Source organism: Eriocheir sinensis, chromosome 15 (assembly GCF_024679095.1).
Source record: "Eriocheir sinensis breed Jianghai 21 chromosome 15, ASM2467909v1, whole genome shotgun sequence".
Taxonomy (NCBI): Eukaryota; Metazoa; Arthropoda; class Malacostraca; order Decapoda; family Varunidae; genus Eriocheir; species Eriocheir sinensis.
Window position 1 is genome coordinate 11353944 of NC_066523.1, and position 19910 is coordinate 11373853.

At 45.6% G+C, this 19910-nt stretch overlaps 1 protein-coding gene across 3 annotated transcripts; it reads left to right on the forward strand.

Moving 5' to 3' along the window:
* Nucleotides 1-787: 787 nt before the first annotated feature.
* Nucleotides 788-6806, forward strand: LOC126998900 (probable peroxisomal membrane protein PEX13). Of its 3 annotated transcripts, none has more exons than XM_050861102.1 (3): nt 788-1369; nt 3532-3680; nt 3881-6806. In XM_050861102.1, the coding sequence occupies exon 3, from the start codon at nt 3886-3888 to the stop codon at nt 4453-4455; it is 570 nt and encodes a 189-aa protein (XP_050717059.1). In that variant the 5' UTR covers nt 788-1369; nt 3532-3680; nt 3881-3885; the 3' UTR covers nt 4456-6806. The 3 variants fall into 3 exon arrangements, with proteins under 3 accessions (XP_050717059.1, XP_050717058.1, XP_050717060.1); XM_050861103.1 differs by lacking the exon at nt 788-1369 and adding an exon at nt 2698-2895; XM_050861101.1 differs by lacking the exon at nt 3532-3680.
* Nucleotides 6807-19910: the final 13104 nt, after the last annotated feature.

The following is a 19910-nucleotide window of genomic DNA, read 5'->3' on the forward strand; positions in this document are numbered from 1 at the left end:
CGAAATTGACCTCTCTTTTGGCCCCTCTTTACTTTTGTCTTATATATATATATATATATATATATATATATATATATATATATATATATATATATATATATATATATATATATATATATATATATATATATATATATATATATATATATATATATATCATATACGTTCGGCTTTCACAAAATAAAGTATTCGCATGTTTGTCAATGCAATCGCACAAACAAGTGAGAGTAACAGAAGTAAGAGTTAAACAAAGAAGAATAACACAAGCAAGAGATTAATTTGCTATCTAGGTCAGCGGCAGTACTTACACCACCCACGGCTCCACGTCGGCAGGGGTTGCTACGCTCACTCGGTTTGTAGGATTCTCTTCTTACCTTACAGCGTTCTTTCCACAAGACTAATTCATCACACGATAGTAAACACGACGTAAAGCGACAGCAACGGTGACATATAACATGGACATAATGAGGAACACCAAACTTATGCAAAATGCTGCTGTGAAAGGGCTGCTGCTGCCTTTTTGTTTGTTTTTCTCTCTCTCTCTCTCTCTCTCTCTCTCTCTCTCTCTCTCTCTCTCTCTCTCTCTCTCTCTCTCTCTCTCTCTCTCTCTCTCTCTCTCTCTCTCTCTCTCTCTCTCTCTCTCTCTCTCTCTCTCTCTCTCTCTCTCTCTCTCTCTCTCTCTCTCTCTCTCTCTCTCTCTCTCTCTCTCTCTCTCTCTCTCTCTCTCTCTCTCTCTCTCTCATCCCTTTCTACCTCCGCGAGCGCCTCCACTCTCTTCTCGCATCCTCCTTACTTCACTCGCTGAACCGCCACCACTCTGGCACCCGCAGCCCGCCGACGCCGCGGTGATAAGCTGCTCCTGTCGGGTTATTCTCTCTGGTCTGGGAGGTAACGTCCCGAGACACTGTCAGTTCAGGTCCAGTTGACCACTCATCCATATCTAGTCAAGTCCCACCGCCTCCACAGTCTCTCGCGCTACACCTGCCTCCTGGCCTACGCATGGATGACAGCGAAGACTTAGTACAAATTGTTGCTGGTGTGACTGGCTTTGTACAGCATTATTTAGAGGATATGTGTCATTTCAAGAGGACTCAAGATTTCCACTTCCGAGTGTCAAACTAACAAAAGCACCTGATGGGTGTGACCCGTGTATCTTCCTGATCTGCAACAGTCTGCATGTGTCACGACACTGCCGGGTGCTCTCCTGTGCCGGCAGGGTCCTCAGTACAAATATGATAAACGTGTACTTAGAGAAACAGAGGTGACCTTTGTGGTGTCAGCTGGAGACGAGCAACACTAGGCCGACGTCCACATCCCCTTCCTCCTGCCCACCAGGGCTGCCTACCGCAGCTTTCACCACACCGCAGCGGTAAGTGTCCTGTCTAATATACTTAGATAGGCTCGACCCCTGGTTTTATCACTATTATTTATTTATTTGTTTTATGTACTACGGAAGTATATTTAGTCTCTGGCATCGCATGTCTAAACAATGCTGGAGGTTGTGAAGTGTTGAATATAGAGTGTAAGATGAGCCACACGATTATCATCGATGTCACCGATTTGATTCCTTTTATTGTATTGGACTTTAAAACAGAATATTGCTTTATTGGCAAGGTCAGATCTTTCTGAAGCACAGACTGGTACTTGCCTGAGCGCGTATCCATGAGGCTGCTAATACAATATTATTAAATCATTATAAAGAGCGAAGGTGGAAGTGGGATGCGAGTACCCGGGTCACTCACCTACATGCCGCACCAAACACGAGAGGTAACCCACCTAGACTTTCACCTAAGTAAATAAACGGGCGGGCGTTGGGGGGAACGGGTCGCAGCAGGCCAGCAGCCCACCGCTGGCTCCCTGGCGGCAGTGCTACTCTTTCACGGACGTAAGACGACCATAACAACAAGCACACATACAGCGTTATACAGTTCCACATTATCAGAATCACCATGACATAGTCATTAAATCGATAAACATATATTTTGAAGAGAGAGAGAGAGAGAGAGAGAGAAGAAAGGGGGGGAGGTGAGTCGAAGGCATTGTTCTAGTATACCATTCTCCTATACCTGACACCCTGGAATGATAGGTAACATCCACGCTCTCCCTATACCTACGCCAATGTGTATATGTTCACACACACACACACACACACAAGTAATGGTCGTTCATTAATGTCACTCCGGGGAAAGGTTGTTGTGATTAATGCACTCAGAAAAGCCTGTTATTCAGTCGGTGAGGACATCAGCTCCTGCACGCGCCTTGCAACTCAACACCTCGTCCGTCACATCTCATGAGGGCGAGGTGAGCGACTGCGGCCTTTTGTGTCTGCAGGTAAGGAGGGACGGCACATGGCGGACATGTATGTATATGCGCGGAACATTGTATAAACACGGCAAGACAGGGAGGGAAGAGGAAAGCTTCTCTCTCTCTCTCTCTCTCTCTCTCTCTCTCTCTCTCTCTCTCTCTCTCTCTCTCTCTCTCTCTCTCTCTCTCTCTCTCTCTCTCTCTCTCTCTCTCTCTCTCTCTCTCTCTCTCTCTCGGCCATGTGTCACAAAGGGCAGTCAGGCAGTCTTCAAGGGGACTCACACATCGCGTTGCTATTACACGCTACCAGAGACGTGACCAAAGCGCCCCCCCTTCCCTTCAGCCTCAGCCTCCAAGATGTGACTCACGCGAGAATAATGTTTTGGGCGACACACTGTTTTGTGCTGTCTCACGCCGCTCTGTGTTAGGGCTCGCGAACACAATACCTCATAAGAGACGGGAACTTGCATGCCGGTGGACGCAAAACTGACCGACGACGTGACTGCCTTTGGCCTGGCCCAGAAGAGTCGGGTCGGTGTCGATGAACTTCGCCTCACCTCGTGAACGCGGCCCCGCTGGCAGCAAGCACTGGTAGGAGTAGGCAAACGAACTTCCCAGGGCACGAGGGCATGATCATGATCGGGCAGAAATTCACTCTCAACAGGGGGGAAGCCGCAAGGAACAAACACACCTTATCCACCTCTCGCACCCTACAGTTATTACTTTGGGTTCAGATTTTTTTTCTTACGTTTCTTGCTGATTTTTTTCTCATATGTTTGCCTCTTGATATACTAAAGTAAAGCATCTCTAAATAATCAACTGTAATTCCATTTATTGATTTGTCATTCATTTGTTTAACAAATTGCTTATTGATGTATTTAAGTGATTTTTTTTCTTCTCTCCCTTTCTTTCTCATACATCTGTAGTACCTAACAAATAAATTCACTCAAGTTTACCATGATTTCCTTGTAAGATACATCTTTAGTTTCAGCTCGTCCGCTCACACGTTACTCCCACCCGTTTCCCTTCCTCTGGTATAACCAATACTGAATTGATACAAGGCGTGCTTGAACACACACACACACACACACACACACACACACACACACACACACACACACACACACACACACACACACACACACAAACACAGTACTTGTTTGATATGAAAGGAGCATCCTGCCGACCTCTCCATCTATTAACCTGTCATCTCCTCTCCTCTCCCAGCCAGGGGCGTCCCAGTGGGCGTCAACGTGGCAAGTCATTCACCTACTTTCTACACGTGAAAGCCAAAGCAGGTTTTGCTGGCGTTTAGGCCAGGCATAGCGACTCAGGCGAGGAGACATGCTATATCTGGCACTCCCCTCCTAGAACAGGTGATGCGTCAGATAGTTCCTGGCCACAGTGGCGCTAGGGCGAGGTGTATCAAGGGTGTTACAGGGACAGGAATCACTGAGGAACGATTCTTGATTATAACGTGTTCATTAGAAAATAATTATATTAGGGGATAACGTTGAGATAAGGGCATATCTAAAGTACTTCGATACTAATGTTTATCATAAATCTTTGTTTTCAGAACTGATGGATCGTCGCGGCCTGAGTGGGTGCAGCAGAAGCAACGAACAAGACAAGAGTGGTGGGGGCGAGCGAGCCTCTCCCACAGACGCCTACTACGGGAGCGGGGCGCCGAAGGACCACCGGGACGCTGACCGAAGCTACTACAGCACCAACAATAACGACTACAGCAAGTATGTCGGCGGTGGCGGCGAGTACCTGCCGCAGGCTCCAGGTTATGATGCCTTTGAGAGCAGCTGTGCCGGTGGCTATTACGACGACCACTCCAGCCCGGGATACAATGACAGCAGATACGGTGGCTACGGCAGCGACTACTACCACTCAGGCTACGGTAATCATGGCCAGACCGAGTATTCAGGACAAGCAAGTGACGTTAATGTTGGGAACTCTCAGTGTTACGGGGAGCAGCCCTGCCAAGGTTACGGCGCATGCAGTCAGGCGCGGTGCAGTGAGTACAATGAGTGCAGGGAGCAGCAGTGCCAGTCCTCCAGAGTAGAGGTGACGGCCAAGGTGCTCTTTGGTTCTGTCAGTGCCATATCTAACTTGAAGCAGAAGAAAAGCTCCAAAAAGAAGTGAACACGTAAGTGGTAATAAGTACCGGAGTCACCTCCCACACAAGTAACTATAGGCCCCCACCCCTTACCTGTCTGTGATATGCCCATTTGAGTCAGCTGTGTCCATACACGATAGGGCGACCTCTTCTCAAGTTTTATGTTGAGCTTCCGTCGCCCGTGATGACTGCAGAAGGTTAAAAGAGACACATGGAGTACATGATCATAGAGGTTGTTATTTATATCAGACGAATTACTGTATGTACTGTGCTTATAGAGAAATATCATCTTCGCCGTTCCCTATCACTTTCACTGTGAAGCAAGGCTCGTGGTTTAACTCAGCAGATCAACATACTGCATGTGAAGCTAAATGATTATGGACGGAGGAACTTTTGGGCGTGTCAAACAGGAAACAGTTCGTGCGAACAACTTAGAATCAATAGTGTATGATATACCGTAGAAACCTGATCAAATTTCAGAAATAAAATAAAACATGGTATGTATCTGTGCACGGCGACTATAGAACAAAACCACAACCACAGTAAACGTTTAATGAGGGAAACTAGGCCCAGGAATGGAATCTTCCTGTGGGTCCTTACCGCTCGCCGCCTCTCCCCTCTCCTCCAGTTCCTCGCGACGCTCCCACCATCACGTAATGGCAGTCATTGTATACTCTCTCTATTCGTGGGTGACGTCACAAAATGAGCAAAACACGCAAAATGTGTAAATAAGAAATGAAAACATAACGCTTCCCGTGTTTACATACTGTATCTGACACACAAGACGAAACATGCGTGACGCCCACGGTGCGCCTGCTTTCCTGGATAACCAAGTTCTACATTGTGTCACTCTAATAAAAAGTCAGGCAGCAACATACTCCTCCTCGCATGAGCTGAGTGTGTGAACCGCCGACCACCGCTTCTCCCCGCAACCACTTACCTGTAGCCCGCCGCAGACCAGTCGTCGATCAGGGCCTTCAGTCCCTCAGGCCAAAGGACATCAGAGAGTACAACCACAATGTTCCAGACGGGATGAATGCCACCACATTGGACGAAGAAGTGCTAAGCAGAGTGTTGTGGTCACCGGCGATGGTGTCACAAGGAAATTCCTCACAGCCAACAAACAAAACTAATGCGGCAGACGTGAATACATTTATACTCTATATAAAGGTCATCTTAATGGATGTTTCCTACTGAAAGTTATGTATGCACTTGCTAATTCTTTTTATTTTTTTGTTTTCGGTAGAAGTAAATAATACCATAAAAAGTTAGGGCTGGGGAGGCATGAATCCCAGCGAAACTAAGACGGGTGTGGAACACTGTGATTACTGATGGTGTAAACGAGTACATCGTATCATAAAAGACAAACACGTCTGTGAACAACAGCAATTTATGACCAAACCCGTGGGTGTCTGGAGGCTGAGGGCAGGGCAGGTCAGGGCAGGGCAAGGTAGGGTAGGGCACGGCGAGGAAGACAAAGCCATCAACACGCCTCCTCGTCACCTCCTTCCCTAGCACTCCGTCACATGACAAGTCAAAGACACCTTCATCGCCCCCTCCCCCGCCCCCCGCCACCCCGGGACCCACGCTACACTCACAAGACTCCCCAGCTGTGGGCGCCGCCCCACCATGCCCACAACTCTGTATTGTCTTGTTTCTCCCTCGACTAATCTGCACGTACTAACCCTGCTTAAAAATGTTAACATAGATGTCAAGTCCACTCAGGTTAAAATTCAGCCTTATAAGTTATAGCACCAGACCTTTTCCTAAGAGGCAGTACATCTGACGACACAGAGGCAAACGACTCGTGTGACGAGTCTTGCCTACAGCCTTTTGTTGCTGTAAATGTCGGAATGAAATCTCAACTGCTTTCAGTTTTTAAACAAACGAATATTTCAGTTTTATTGTTCCTGTGTTCTCTCAGTGTTTAGTTTTATGCCATGCTGTGTTAAACGTGTTTAATACTATGTTTAGCAATGTTCGTTTAGTATTAAGGTTAGCTCTGCTGTACGTAGGTTACATGCATACACCAGATACTCAGCGCCTCTGCCTCGCTCTCTTCTGTTTTGTATTCAAGCAGCTGACCTCTCGAGACAGGACGGACCCCGACCACTGACAACTCGACTTCAGCATGAGTATTCTACCCGTAACAGGGGTATCATGCAGTGTTATAAGGACTCAAGACCTTTATTTATTTCCTCAGCGGGCCTTTCGTCGCAAATACATCGTCACTTTCCTATACTGTGATTCACAAAGACGCTGTTATATTATCGTTCCGCTGAGCTTCGTGGTACAACTGTGTTACTGAATCAGTCGAGTCATCCAGGTACAAACTGCGTATCCTCTGATGTAGCGTAATAAAACTAATTTATGCATCGTTAGACTTTTATTTGGGAATAGTTTCACCCTCCTCCTTTTTCTTATGCAAAACCGCTGTGTGATCTGCATACGCACGCGCATAATCTAAACACACATACACGCTCTCTCTCTCTCTCTCTCTCTCTCTCTCTCTCTCTCTCTCTCTCTCTCTCTCTCTCTCTCTCTCTCTCTCTACCATACACTTTGCTCTGGAACACACAGGAAGCGGCAAGAAAACATGTATTAGCACAACAAAGTGAAATCCTATATTCCGGTACCTATATCCTTGCAACGGCGTGTGTGTATTTCACCACGGCCTGATCACGAGTTGCTCGCAATCGCCAGCAAGTACCCCTCCCGATTAGAGCAACTGCAAGGCTCATAAATTGATCTGAGTGTGTGTGTGTGTGTGTGTGTGTGTGTGTGTGTGTGTGTGTGTATGTGTGGTCATCTCGGCTAACCACAGGTACGCCGGGATGAGGGAATGTTCTGTATACGTTGGATTGTTGCTCCTCGGAATCTTCGTTCGAGCATTGCACAGGCGGCGGGAGCACCCAACATAGTATAGTAGGCAGCCACTGCTATGAGGCACAATCCCACACAAGAATGGCAGGTGTTTGTTGTAAAGGGAAGGCGACGACCCCCTTAAGTTCCCAGAGAGAAGGAAGAGCTAACACGGTTGCGGACGATATATCAGCGACGTTTTTTTTTTTATCTTTATTGTTACGGTAAACGATACAATGTAAAAAAAAAAAAAAAAAAAAAACGTTGGCAATATGATCCTCCTTTGAAGAAAAAAGACAGATGTCAAAAGATAATCAAAGTTATTCCAATTCACTCTTAAAAATCAAATGCAATGGATGTAATGTAAGGTCAATCAACAAGCAACAAGCAGTAACAAGTAGAAGTAAAGCAAGACCTAGAACCAAAACAAGAACAAGGAGGAGAAAGGAGACAAAGGAACCATCCGGGAGGTACGAATAGGTTTCTCCCGTCCGCCACCTACATCCTGGAGAGGGGCGGCGTGAGGCGAAGGGAGAGGAGTCCCGAGGAGGGCGTGAGGGTGCGGGGTGGGTCGATCTCCTTGTGGGTCAGGCGGTCACCGCGCGCCCGCCCCACCGCTGCCTCCACGGCTCCTTTCCCTCCGCCTTGCCTTGTCCACGGCACGGCACGGCCAACACACACACACACACACACAAAGAAAAAGAGAGAGAGAGAGAGAGAGAGAGAGAGAGAGAGAGAGAGAGAGAGAGAGAGAGAGAGAGAGAGAGAGAGAGAGACTAGCCTATTGAAGGCAGTGTGTTATTGAACATATTCAAGTCGTCGCAGCTCTAGTAAGTGGGAAGTTGCATGCATTTGTTAATAACAATCAAGGTCCTACGTTCTCGTGAGCCTGTTTTGTAGAGATGCAGCTGACAGAGTTCACTGACGTTGAGTCAATCGGTGCCTCAGCTTCATTCCAATTGGTTCGGGCTGTTTGAGTCAGTAACTACATAAAAGGTCCACAGAATAGATTTTTATATATATATATATATATATATATATATATATATATATATATATATATATATATCTATATATATATATATATATATATATATATATATATATATATATATATATATATATATATATATATATATTTTTTTTTTTTCACAACATTGATTCCAAAAATGAACGTTCTACAATAAAGTACGTACAGCGCGACAAGTCTTTCATCATATATTATTTGTGTGTATTTGTTTTCGATTTGCAATAACCGATTTACCTTGTGCGCAAGTTTATTAAGTTCTGATTATCTTATATACTGGGATGTGCGAATGTAGCTGTTTATATAACAGCAGAATTCTAACTACGCCTGGTGAAGGTATCGTTCCCTTTCTGGAGGCCCTGGGTTAGAAGAGCTGTGTAGTCTGCTGAGGACAGACGGTACAATAAAACAATGAAATGCTAGGTGTGTATAACCTTACAAACAGGCTCATATCTAGAAGCAAAACCGTGTCCCACTGACTGATCGTTTACGAAGTCAAATTTAGGAAGAGAGATCTTGGGGAGGTAGGTGTTGTCTCCTGCTTCTATAAGTAGTAAAACCACAAAAGAAATCGTCTTTCGGGGATTGTGTAAAGGTGTGTGTAGTGACTACTAGTAGTCGGGAACAACAGTCGCTGCTGAGTGGCGGAACGGACCGTCTTGCAAGCTGCCTGTGAGGTGTTGGCAGGCACCAGTGTGAAGGGAAGTGTGTGAAGATGTGTGTGCATGCACGTTGTGGCGTCATAAAAATGCGACGAAATTTGTGTGCAGTCTATGAATGCTCTCTCTCTCTCTCTCTCTCTCTCCCACCTTCAGTGGTCCAGTGTAATACGATTGACTCCTTTAAAAACAAGCTCGACCGTCACTTCCTTGAACTTAATATTAACTAGAGTAGAAATGCAACGTTTTAGAACCATCTGATTAATGTAGAATCACTTAGGTTTAAGGAGAGGCTACCTAGTCTGGACCATGGGGTCTGTGCGGTCTGATTTTCTTTGTAAAATCTCTCTCTCTCTCTCTCTCTCTCTCTCTCTCTCTCTCTCTCTCTCTCTCTCTCTCTCTCTCTCTCTCTCTCTCTCTCTCTCTCTCTCTCTCTCTCTCTCTCTCTCTCTCTCTCTCTCTCTCTCACACACACACACACACACACACACACACACACACATATAGAGATATATCTATATATATATATATATATATATATATATATATATATATATATATATATATATAGATATATATATATATATATATATTATATGCATCGAGATATCTGAGAAGATCAAAACTGAAGTGTGTATTCTATATTAATGGCTTCAGACGAAGAGATTGTTGCAGCGGAAGCATTACATCACAGTTTCTAGGGCTGAAATTAGGAGTGAGGAAGCCAAATATTATGACTGGGTTATGATTCACAATTATCTTATTCAATTCTAAGAAACTATGTTGCAAGAATTTATGCAAATATAGCCCTAATTGGTCTAATTCCTTTTGACGCCAGGAATAATGCGTCAGCCCACTACTGGCAGTGAGGTGAAATCAGAGAATATCGGCTGCTCCACCTCGTGCCTTTAGTGGCACGCGCTTTGATAATTAATGAATCTCTGTTTACGTGCGGGACCTGATGTTGGTTGGTTGAACTTTACTCGACTCATCCGATCACATGACTTTGTGGCGGAATCTGGAGATTATTATGAAGAAACGACATTTTTATCTCGGCTGCAGCATCAGTCTCTTATCATCGTGTCATCGGCAAAGCTGAGGACAAAATTAGACCATGACGAGGTTCGATCATAAAAAGTCAAGATTATTTGTAATAGTTGGATAAAAGCATCTCTTTGCCGCTAGTGGTTGACCGACTTGTAAGCACTCATTGTTTCCAGCGATACATTTTAATCTTGCTTTGCGGTAGTAAACTAGGGGAATCTACCCTAAGAGGACTAAATGACTGTAATGAAACCCTACTGTGTAAGAAGTGGGATAAAAATAGGTTATATATAATGGTACAATACTGATACTACAAAACAACTTTACTCCGGCCTCTTCAGACCTTCCAATAGACATAATTACCGTCCTCAAGCTTTCAAGTTTCGCCTCTCAGACCTGCTGTAAGCTATATATTAACTTTTCATTTCAAGACCTCACTTTGGCAGCCTCAGCAGTCACGACGCCTGCCATTTAAAACTTTAGTTCTTACGCAATTATATGTTCGTAGTCTCCTCTGGGGGCATATAATGATTGTATATCAATGGATTCATAAAAAAAAGTCAAGTTCTTCTTCAGTGTTTTAGGGGGTTGGTTAAGCCATGGAACTATGACCTCTATAGCCCCGGCAGTGCAGAGTGTTTGTGGCTGTTGTAGTTGTTAAGTTATGTCCCTGGGGCAGGGGCTAGATCCTGTCGAGCTGACCCGACTTCAGGAAGAAAGTTGCTAATTTGATCAAAATATATTTACTGTACGTCAGGGGTTTATTATGAACTTAAAGAAAAAAGAAAACTTGGTCTATTATTATTTTTAGAAGTATTTTAGAAGGAATGAATGAAAATATAAATAAAACTGACTAGGCACTCGAAAGATTACATGCTAAAATGACTGGAAGAAAACTCAAGTTAAATATATGTGTGTGTGTTTGTGTGTGTGTGTGTGTGTGTGTGTGTGTGTGTGTGTGTGTGTGTGTTTCCCGTTACGTGTGTGTGTGGCAGAGGGCTGTGCTGGCCAGGAGACACCCACCACCCACACCCACCGTTCACCGCCCGCGCCATGCCCTCTCGCCCCCCGCCTCCTCCCCCCGCCCCGCACCAACACTAGGCGGGCGGGCGGTCAGGCAAGTGTGTGGGTGGGGGAGGTTGACTGACTGGTTCACTGAGCAGCTGACCTCACCACCACCACCACCACCAGTACCACATCACCATCACCACCACCAATACCACTATAACTATAACCCAATCACCATTACCACAACCAGTACTACCAATACCACCATCACCTCCACCATCAATAACAATACCACTACAACTCTAACACCACTTTCACCATCACCAATCCCACCACCACCGACAACACCAAATACATCTTCCAATACCAACACCATCGCTGGCACTACCACATCCAAAATACCACAACAACCATCAACAACAACAACCATGACACAACCACCACAACCACCGTCAAGATATCATTACCACTGCAACCTCTTTAACTACCACTACCACCCTCGCCACCACCACCACCACCACCACTGCCAGTTTACTGTTGCCATTACCATTACCACCACTACTACCATAACCACCTCACTGTCATGATCATTTATGTAATTACTGTAACATCTACCACACCTCCACTTCTACCACCACCTCCACCACCACCACAACTACATACCACCTCAGTTATCACCGAAGTCCCCTAAGCGATTATCAGCCTCCTTCTATCACTAAAACAACAACCACGAAAAGAATGCCGTTGATACTAAATATAAACTACCAATAATGTTACTACCACCGGCACCATCACACCACCATGCGCCCCAGATTATTCTAAGAGACGAAACAGGTAGAGCTGGAGGAGTCCAGACACTATATGCCCCCTATTCAGCAGTCTCCAAGCACCTAAGATTGCACCACGGCCCAAGGGACACAGTATCTATAAAGCCGCTCCCAAGACTAAAACACATACGTCCAACTCTCAGCACCCCCCCTCCCCCCCACCACCATTGACTTGTTGCATTACCAGAACGACGTAAAATAATAAAAGAAAATAAGGATCTATCCGCTATCACAGCCACCTGACCACCATTGCCGCAGGAGAAAATCGTAACAAAGAGAAAACGAGAAAACTAAAAGAAAAATTTCCCCAAAAGCCTCATTTTCAACTACACACACACACACACACACACACACACACACACACACACACACACACACACACACAAGAGGAGGCCAGTTAGTGGTGGTGGTGGTGCAGGCGACGGTCATGGTGTGTCACGTAACAGCACATTCCATCACCGCCACCACCACCACCACTACTACCATCACACCCACGACCACACAATGCACAGCCGCTCTTAATACGGCCTAAACACCCTGACTGCATTCACCGCACACACCAACACAAAGACTATTGCCTCTCTCCCTGCCAACCTCCCTCCTTTGCATTCTCCTTACCTCCTCCAAGAAAAAAAAAGAACACATAAACATATTACCTTTCTTCTTTCCCTGCCCGCCTCCCTTGCCTCCGCTTATTCTTCTTCTTCATTCCTAAAGAGTTTCTCTCTCTCTCTCTCTCTCTCTCTCTTTCTCTCTCTCTCTCTCTCTCTCTCTCTCTCTCTCTCTCTCTCTCTCTCTCTCTCTCTCTCTCTCTCTCTCTCTCTCTCTCTCTCTCTCTCTCTCTCTCTCTCTCTCTCTCTCTCTCTCTCTCTCTCGCCTTATTTTTTTCATATAAATAAAAAAAATAAGAAAAAGAGAAAGAGGAGGAGGTATGATTCCTTTCTCGTTGAGGTCATGGATAACCTTACAATAGTATCATAGTGATTCATCTCAAACAATGAAGGTATCATTAGTTACATTATCAACTATTATCATTATCAGTAACAGCAACAAAAACAACAGTAACAATAACAATGAATGCATACATTACCAAAGGCAGAAAATACAGGCAAGTATACAAGCAAGCAACCCACCAGCCGACCAGCCTCAATAATATATTTCTGGGTACTAAAAATAAGACCTAGTGCCTGGGCGCTGCTGGGCAGAAGCACCACCAAGCTGTCAACAACACCGCCTATCTGCAACGTGGCAAAATATCAACATCGTCATCATCACCACCATCAGCACCTCCATTAACTCCGCCACCATCAACCACCCCCTCTATAACCACCACTACCAGTCCCATGAGCACCTCCCCATCATCACCATTACCACCACTCCTAGCAACACCAAACCTTCTCCCCCTTCGGCAGGAGCAACAACCTTGCTACCCCTCCCCTTCCCTTTCTCTCGAGAGGAGAGAGGTAAAGAAATTACTTAGTGGCAGTGTGACACCACGAGAGAGAGAGAGAGAGAGAGAGAGAGAGAGAGAGAGAGAGAGAGAGAGAGAGAGTTTATTACTTGTCACCGAGCGACTCCAGTCATGACTGACCACCTCGGCAGAACGTGTTGCAACACCAAAGGTAACACAAGAACGGGAACGGGAAGAGGGAAAGAAGAAGAAAATCTGATAATATTAAAAGTCAAATTATATCAAGATCTTGAAAACAGCAAGATGCAATTTACTTCGTTTATTTTCTCAAGGTAGACAAGATAACATGAAAAAAGACAATAAGACATGAAGGCCGGAGAGGAAGCAGAGAGGTAGAAGCATCATAATGGAACAGGACGGTGTGTGTGTGACAGGACAGGGTGTGTAGGTCAAACCCAAATAAACATGAGAAAGGAAAACGTACGTGGCCATGGGGACTACACCCAGAACTTGGGGCCGCGGCGAGTGAACGCTTCAGGATGGGTGGAAAAAAAGCCACAGCAGCAGAACAGTGAGGAATATGACCCAGAGGAGATGAAAGTCAAAGCAAATGAATATGAATAGGGAAGCATGCACGGATCTGAGTGGAACTTCAACCCCAACTTGAGGCTGCAGCGGGTGAATCCAACTCGACAACACTGGCTCCCACGAAGCGACGACGCGTAACGATAACCCTGCGAGACAAATTACCGGCAGAGACGTGGTGAGCTGTTTCAAGGTCATCCTCGATGAAGCCCTCTTAGAATTTAGCTCACGTACAGGATCGAGGGTCGGGTGGACTATGAGGGCCGAGTCAGCCGGAAAGACAACTACGCGCCACGAGTAGCATGACAGCTTTTTTTCCGCGCCTCTCACATTTTCCGGACGTTTTATAATCGGTTGGTGAGGAGAGCGATATCGATAACGTTTTCTAGTACATAACGTTCTTGTCGTTATTCGTCTGTCTTTTTTTGTTTGCCTGTCTTTCTGTCTGTCTGTCCGTTACCAAAATATCTAAAAAAGGATTAACACATTAAATACACATAAGAACTACTATCGATTAATATCACAAAATTGATTAACTTTTTGAGAGACTGACAAAAAATAACTAAATACTGATGAATAATTGGTAAGAAACTGGCTGACTGAATTACTCAGGGCGGTCATGTAGCAAACCCAATCTAACTTTGAGAGCGGACCGCGAGCGCTTCTAGAATACCAAAAAGCGGTTGGGTCTTGCTAAGACTATGATTACCTACCTGGTGTCCTGCCTATCCGCAATAGTGGTCCGGAATGAAATGTGATTGTGAGGTGTCGTCAAGAGCCATGGGGGAATGGAGCTGAGGATGAAGGGATGCCTCAAAAACAGAAGGAAACGGCAAATAGAGTGATGGAGTGATGGGAGTGAGGGGCGTGGACAAGGCTGGCCGAGTGACAAGGCGGTGATGTTGCATGAGGGTGGGTGATGACGGCTTGGTGAGGTGGCGGTAGGGGTGATGGTAAGGGGGGGTGGGGGTGAGATGTGAGGGAGTGGCACAGGTCTAACGGAAAGGCACTCAACCTGCGGAACGTGACCCGGACTGACCCTTCCGCGTCCGGCCAGCCCAGCCCAGCCCAGGGAAACACGGGGAAGACGGCGCGTCTGGCAATGGGTTCATGTGTGTGTGTGTGTGTGTGTGTGTGTGTGTGTGTGTGTGTGTGTGTGTGTGTGTGTGTAGGTCAGAATGTAAAAAAAGAGGTGACTAGCAATTTTTCAAAACAGTTAAATACGTGCGATAATTCTTCAAGGGCTGGCAAGGCAAGGAAGAAGGAGGGGGACGCCAGAATGGCTGATGAACGATAGCGCGGCAGAGTAGCATGACAGCACAGACAGTGAGCCTCGTTGTGGTAAGTGGCTGTAGGCGGCGAGTTCCAGGGTTCCAGGGCAGCGGCGCGGAGGCGTGGTGGCCGCGGGCAGCAGGTCAGACGGGGTAACGGGGACGTGTCCTGTTTCCAGCCTCTGCAAGCCCCCTTCGCCCCCACTGCCGCCGTCGCCTTGCTAGCACTGGGATTTGTGCGGTCAGCTGGAGGAGTGGATCAGCTGAGCCGCGGCGAACGAGGGTCAGCGGGGTGAGTGGCCTTATGCTGCCTCACGCGGCGCCTTGTGCGGACCAGGGTCGGGGGTAGTGGGGGGAGTTACGTCACAGGCAAACCAGGCGTGTCCATGCATTGAGTCGTTCCATGTTAGCAGTAAGCAACGCATACTGATGCAAAATGCTATGAGTTAAAGGCTAGATTATATTCTTTTGATAATGAATTTTTCATTTATAAATATACCTCTGGTGGTCAAACATATTTCCTTTTCTTGAAGATAAAGGAGAGGAAGCATATTCCTGGATTACAGAGTTATTCTGAAATGTAATCTCCAAGACCTTAGAGAACGCTAAGACCTAGTAACCGGCGCTTGTCTCTGGGGCAGCCCAGCGCGAGGGAGCCGGGTAATGATTCAGCCGGAAAAATACGCAGGTACTGCAGGTGCTTACACTTCATAAACTGTAGTATAGCAGTGACCGTTCCTCCGCCTCAAGCTGAAGACGGGTCAAGATCCTCTCTACTGAAGCACTTGACCCCACGTGTGCCTGAAGCAAGAGTAAAGTCAAGAAGAGAAATTACCTAAAAGAGAATCTATGTTGTGGTCGGCAAACCAAAGCCTGTGTTCAAAACCTCCTCGTTGGTTAAATGTTGTCAGCCGTCGCTGAGTGGCCGAACAAAGATGGCCCTCATGCGATTCATCATTATTTACTTCGATTGCGAGTGACTTCGATCAAGTGGAACATGAGAGACGATGTAAGATAGATAGATAGATAGATATGGATAGATATAGATACATAAATACATAGAGAGAGAGAGAGAGAGAGAGAGAGAGAGAGAGAGAGAGAGAGAGAGAGAGAGAGAATAGGGGAGGGAAAAGCATTTTAGATATGCGAGGAGCACCTCAAAAGACACTTTATGAGTTATGAGCCATAACTGAAATAAACCTGACAAAAATAAAGGTCATCGACCCTTGCATGATGTAATAAGAAAGCGATTGAAAGAAACAAAACCTCCGCCGCCTGGTGGACAGCGGGGTGAGAGCTGGAGGCATCACCGGCATGGCAACTCCTGAGCCATGTTCAGATAAATGCTTCCGACAGCGTCAAGCACAGCATGCGTCGACCCTTAACGTTCCGGGGGTGAACGAACGTCCTTCAGCTGCGAGAAAACGTGAGAGGCGGACCCAAAAGACTTCGCTCAAAGATGTTTCCCCTCGAGGTGCTCCGACCCCCAGCAGCGGGGGACGAGGTGACTCTGACGACGCTGGGAATATCACCCGAAACCAGACAGTTATGTTATCAGAGATGCAGAAAAAACAATAAGACTGCGGGCATATTGCTATGGTGAACTTAACACTCAGTGACGAGAGAACTAAAGATGCCATGTTCCTCCTCTTTTGTTTTTTGTTGTCGCTCGGCAAAGTCGTTGATCCAAGCTTTTGAACACGGACCCAGGTGTGGACTGGCTGTTATGTCGCAAGGACATGGATGGTAAAGATCCCGTAACCTAAGTACCTGAAAGGATTGTTGAGGATGTAGCATAGTACGGCAACCACAGGGAACTAGGCCACTACGGAGTACAGGGTGGCGCAGCATTTGTGGGGCGCGGCTCTCACCATACACGTCCACCTGATATAATGACACTGTGCCTGGCTCTCGCGTCCCCCCCACGCACCTGCTTCAGTGTGTCGCGGCCGGGAAGGACACTTTGATTACCTATATCAATCATTTCTCTTGTTTTCATTCTCATCCATGTGTAATGGTCTTCAGTGTGTGTGCTTGTCTCGCTCTTGTTTCATTCTTTTTTTCTCTTTCCACCAGTTGTTAGCAAAGCACGAGGGTATGCATTAATACTCCATTGTGATAATTGCAAGACTCACTAGTACCTTACTTTGTCCATATTTACTAATATCTTCGTGTACATAATTATTATATGGTACAGAAAAGACTGTAAAATCCTTGTAACTAGTAACCTAATGTTACGTGTGTGCAACTCATGCATTGCTGAGGCAGAGACAGTTGTGCGGCGGGAGTTTGGAGAGAAAACATGAGTAAAAAATGTCTCTAGTCTTCCAAACCTGGGGGAAAAAACGAACACAATAACCACGGATGCCTGACTTCGGGAATGTGAGAGGGGGGAGAATTTAAGGTTAAAAAGCCTTTTAAAAGACGATGTGAGAGTTGCGAGAGACTGGTTGAGGTCCTGTGAACGGGAAGGAGGGCAGGGAGGACTGACCCAAGAGCTACATGACTGGTCGGGTGAACGAACTGCAGGAGAGGAAAGTGAGACCATGAAAGTCGGCACCCCGCCCCTCCTCCCCTTCATCCCCTCCCACAGCTCTCTACAAACCTTAGCTCAGAGGACGGAGGCTTGTTTCCGTGCGACTCTTTCTTTATGACAAAGGGCCTTTTAAATCATAGTTTGAGGTTGCCACTCGAAACCTTTTGCGGCAAATAGTAAACATCACAGCAGCTGTCTGGCGGAACTCCGCTGAGAGACGTTCACACGATCTTTCGCTTTCGTCGGCCAATGACCGCAAGTCCTCACGCTTCGGTGTTGCCAAACCCTGACAACAGTACTGTGGTGAGTAAGACGGCAACGCGGTAACTCGTGACAACTTCACGGCCACGGGTGTAACAAGCAAATTCAATTTATGAGCCTGAGAGGGATTTACTAATCCTGAAAATAAATTGGTAATCAAAATATCTGAGTCGCTTGAGAGTACAATCCTGCAATATCACAGCCTGTGGCATCGGTGCGTTGGGGTTACCCACTGGCCGCTGACCTGACACATTAAAGGGCCGGGAAGGTGGGACGCGGGAGGGGTGGGTGGGGTGGGGCGCGGAGCAATAACCCTGGGCATCTGCGGCGCCACCTTGCCAGGCACACACACCGCACGCAACAAACAAAACAACGTTGCGTCCAGGGATGAATTTCGTCTCTGTTTACTTCACGGTGCATCACAGCATCAGTGTGAGTGATACTCCAGAGGCGGGACGTCCTGCCACTCTTCTGCTGAGCCTCCGCCTGCGCTAAGGTTTATGATTTGTTTTATTTGATCTCCCGAGAAATGTACATACAGTGTGTATCTATGCTAATATAGCTGGGAGAAGAGCACACACACACACACACACATACACACATACACACACTGGTAACATCACAATAATAATATCCTGCATTTCTTCTTTCCGGCTGAAGGATCATATCTGTGTTTCTTAAACCATAAAAATTAATTGTGGACAAGAATGAAATGTTATAAATCTTGCGAACAACAGTGATTTTAAGGTCAGACAGAAACCGTTGCGGCTCAGAGCCTCATAATTCTTGCCTCCAGCACAACAATGGCACAATTGTGTGAAATAAAGTATTCCTTGAAGCACTTGAAATATCTATTTATAGTGCCGTTACAATATAAGATGTAGATATAATGTTTTTTATATTAAATTCATTATTTCTTCTAAAATTATGTCTCACCGGTTACTCTGCGGCAATGCACGGCAATTTTCAGCTACTGGTCAAGAACACTGATACCCTTAAGTCTAAACTCTTCCTTCTACATGTAAACAAAAGGAGTTTATATATATATATATATATATATATATATATATATATATATATATATATATATATATATATATATATATATGTGTGTGTGTGTGTGTGTGTGTTTGTGTGTGTGTGTGTGTGTTCTCCTCCTTAAAATGTATGCGTGCTTACTTAAACTGATATAAATCGAATCAAAATTTCTCCAGCAAGCGTTTATAAATAATTTAATGTTTTAGCTTCAATAAAAAGTGTATGTGTATAGATACTCTCTCTCATATATATATATATATATATATATATATATATATATATATATATATATATATATATATATATATATTTTTTTTTTTTTTTTTTTACGTTGATTGCCTATTGCGCCGGTAGGCATCTTCCCGGTGGGGCCTGATGGTCGGCCCAAGGCTTCTTCCAGGTGGGGCCTGATGGTCGGCCCAGCCCGTTCTGGCGCAGGCGAGTGTTTATAGTGGCGCCATCTTGCATTGGCTCATGCTGCCCCCCGGAACTCGTTCTTGATTCGCTTGGACGGCTTCCTCTAGAGTCCGGGTTGATGGGTGGTCTTCAGGACAGCAGGTGGGTAGTTTTAAGCCACTCGGCGGTGACTGAAAAATCCGAGTGGTAGCGTGGGGATTCGAACCCGCGTCGTCCATCACGCGGTGTATGTGGGCCCAGTACGCTACCACCTACGCCATATATATATATATATATATATATATATATATATATATATATATATATATATATATATATATATATATATATATATATATATATATATATATATATATATATATATATATATATATATATATATATGCATACACGTGGTGCAGTGGTTAGCGTGCCTATCTGCAGGCCTTGGTTCGAATCTCGGCCTGGGAAGTCGGCGCACAGCCCAACTACCTGTTCGTCCTACTTTTTGGGATGGACGATAAATGAGTAACTGGTATCCCGGAAGTTGCACTGG

Excerpts from the sequence above, each read along its gene's own strand:
- LOC126998900 (XM_050861102.1), top strand. The coding sequence starts at position 3,886 with ATGGATCGTCGCGGCCTGAGTGGGTGCAGCAGAAGCAACGAACAAGAC.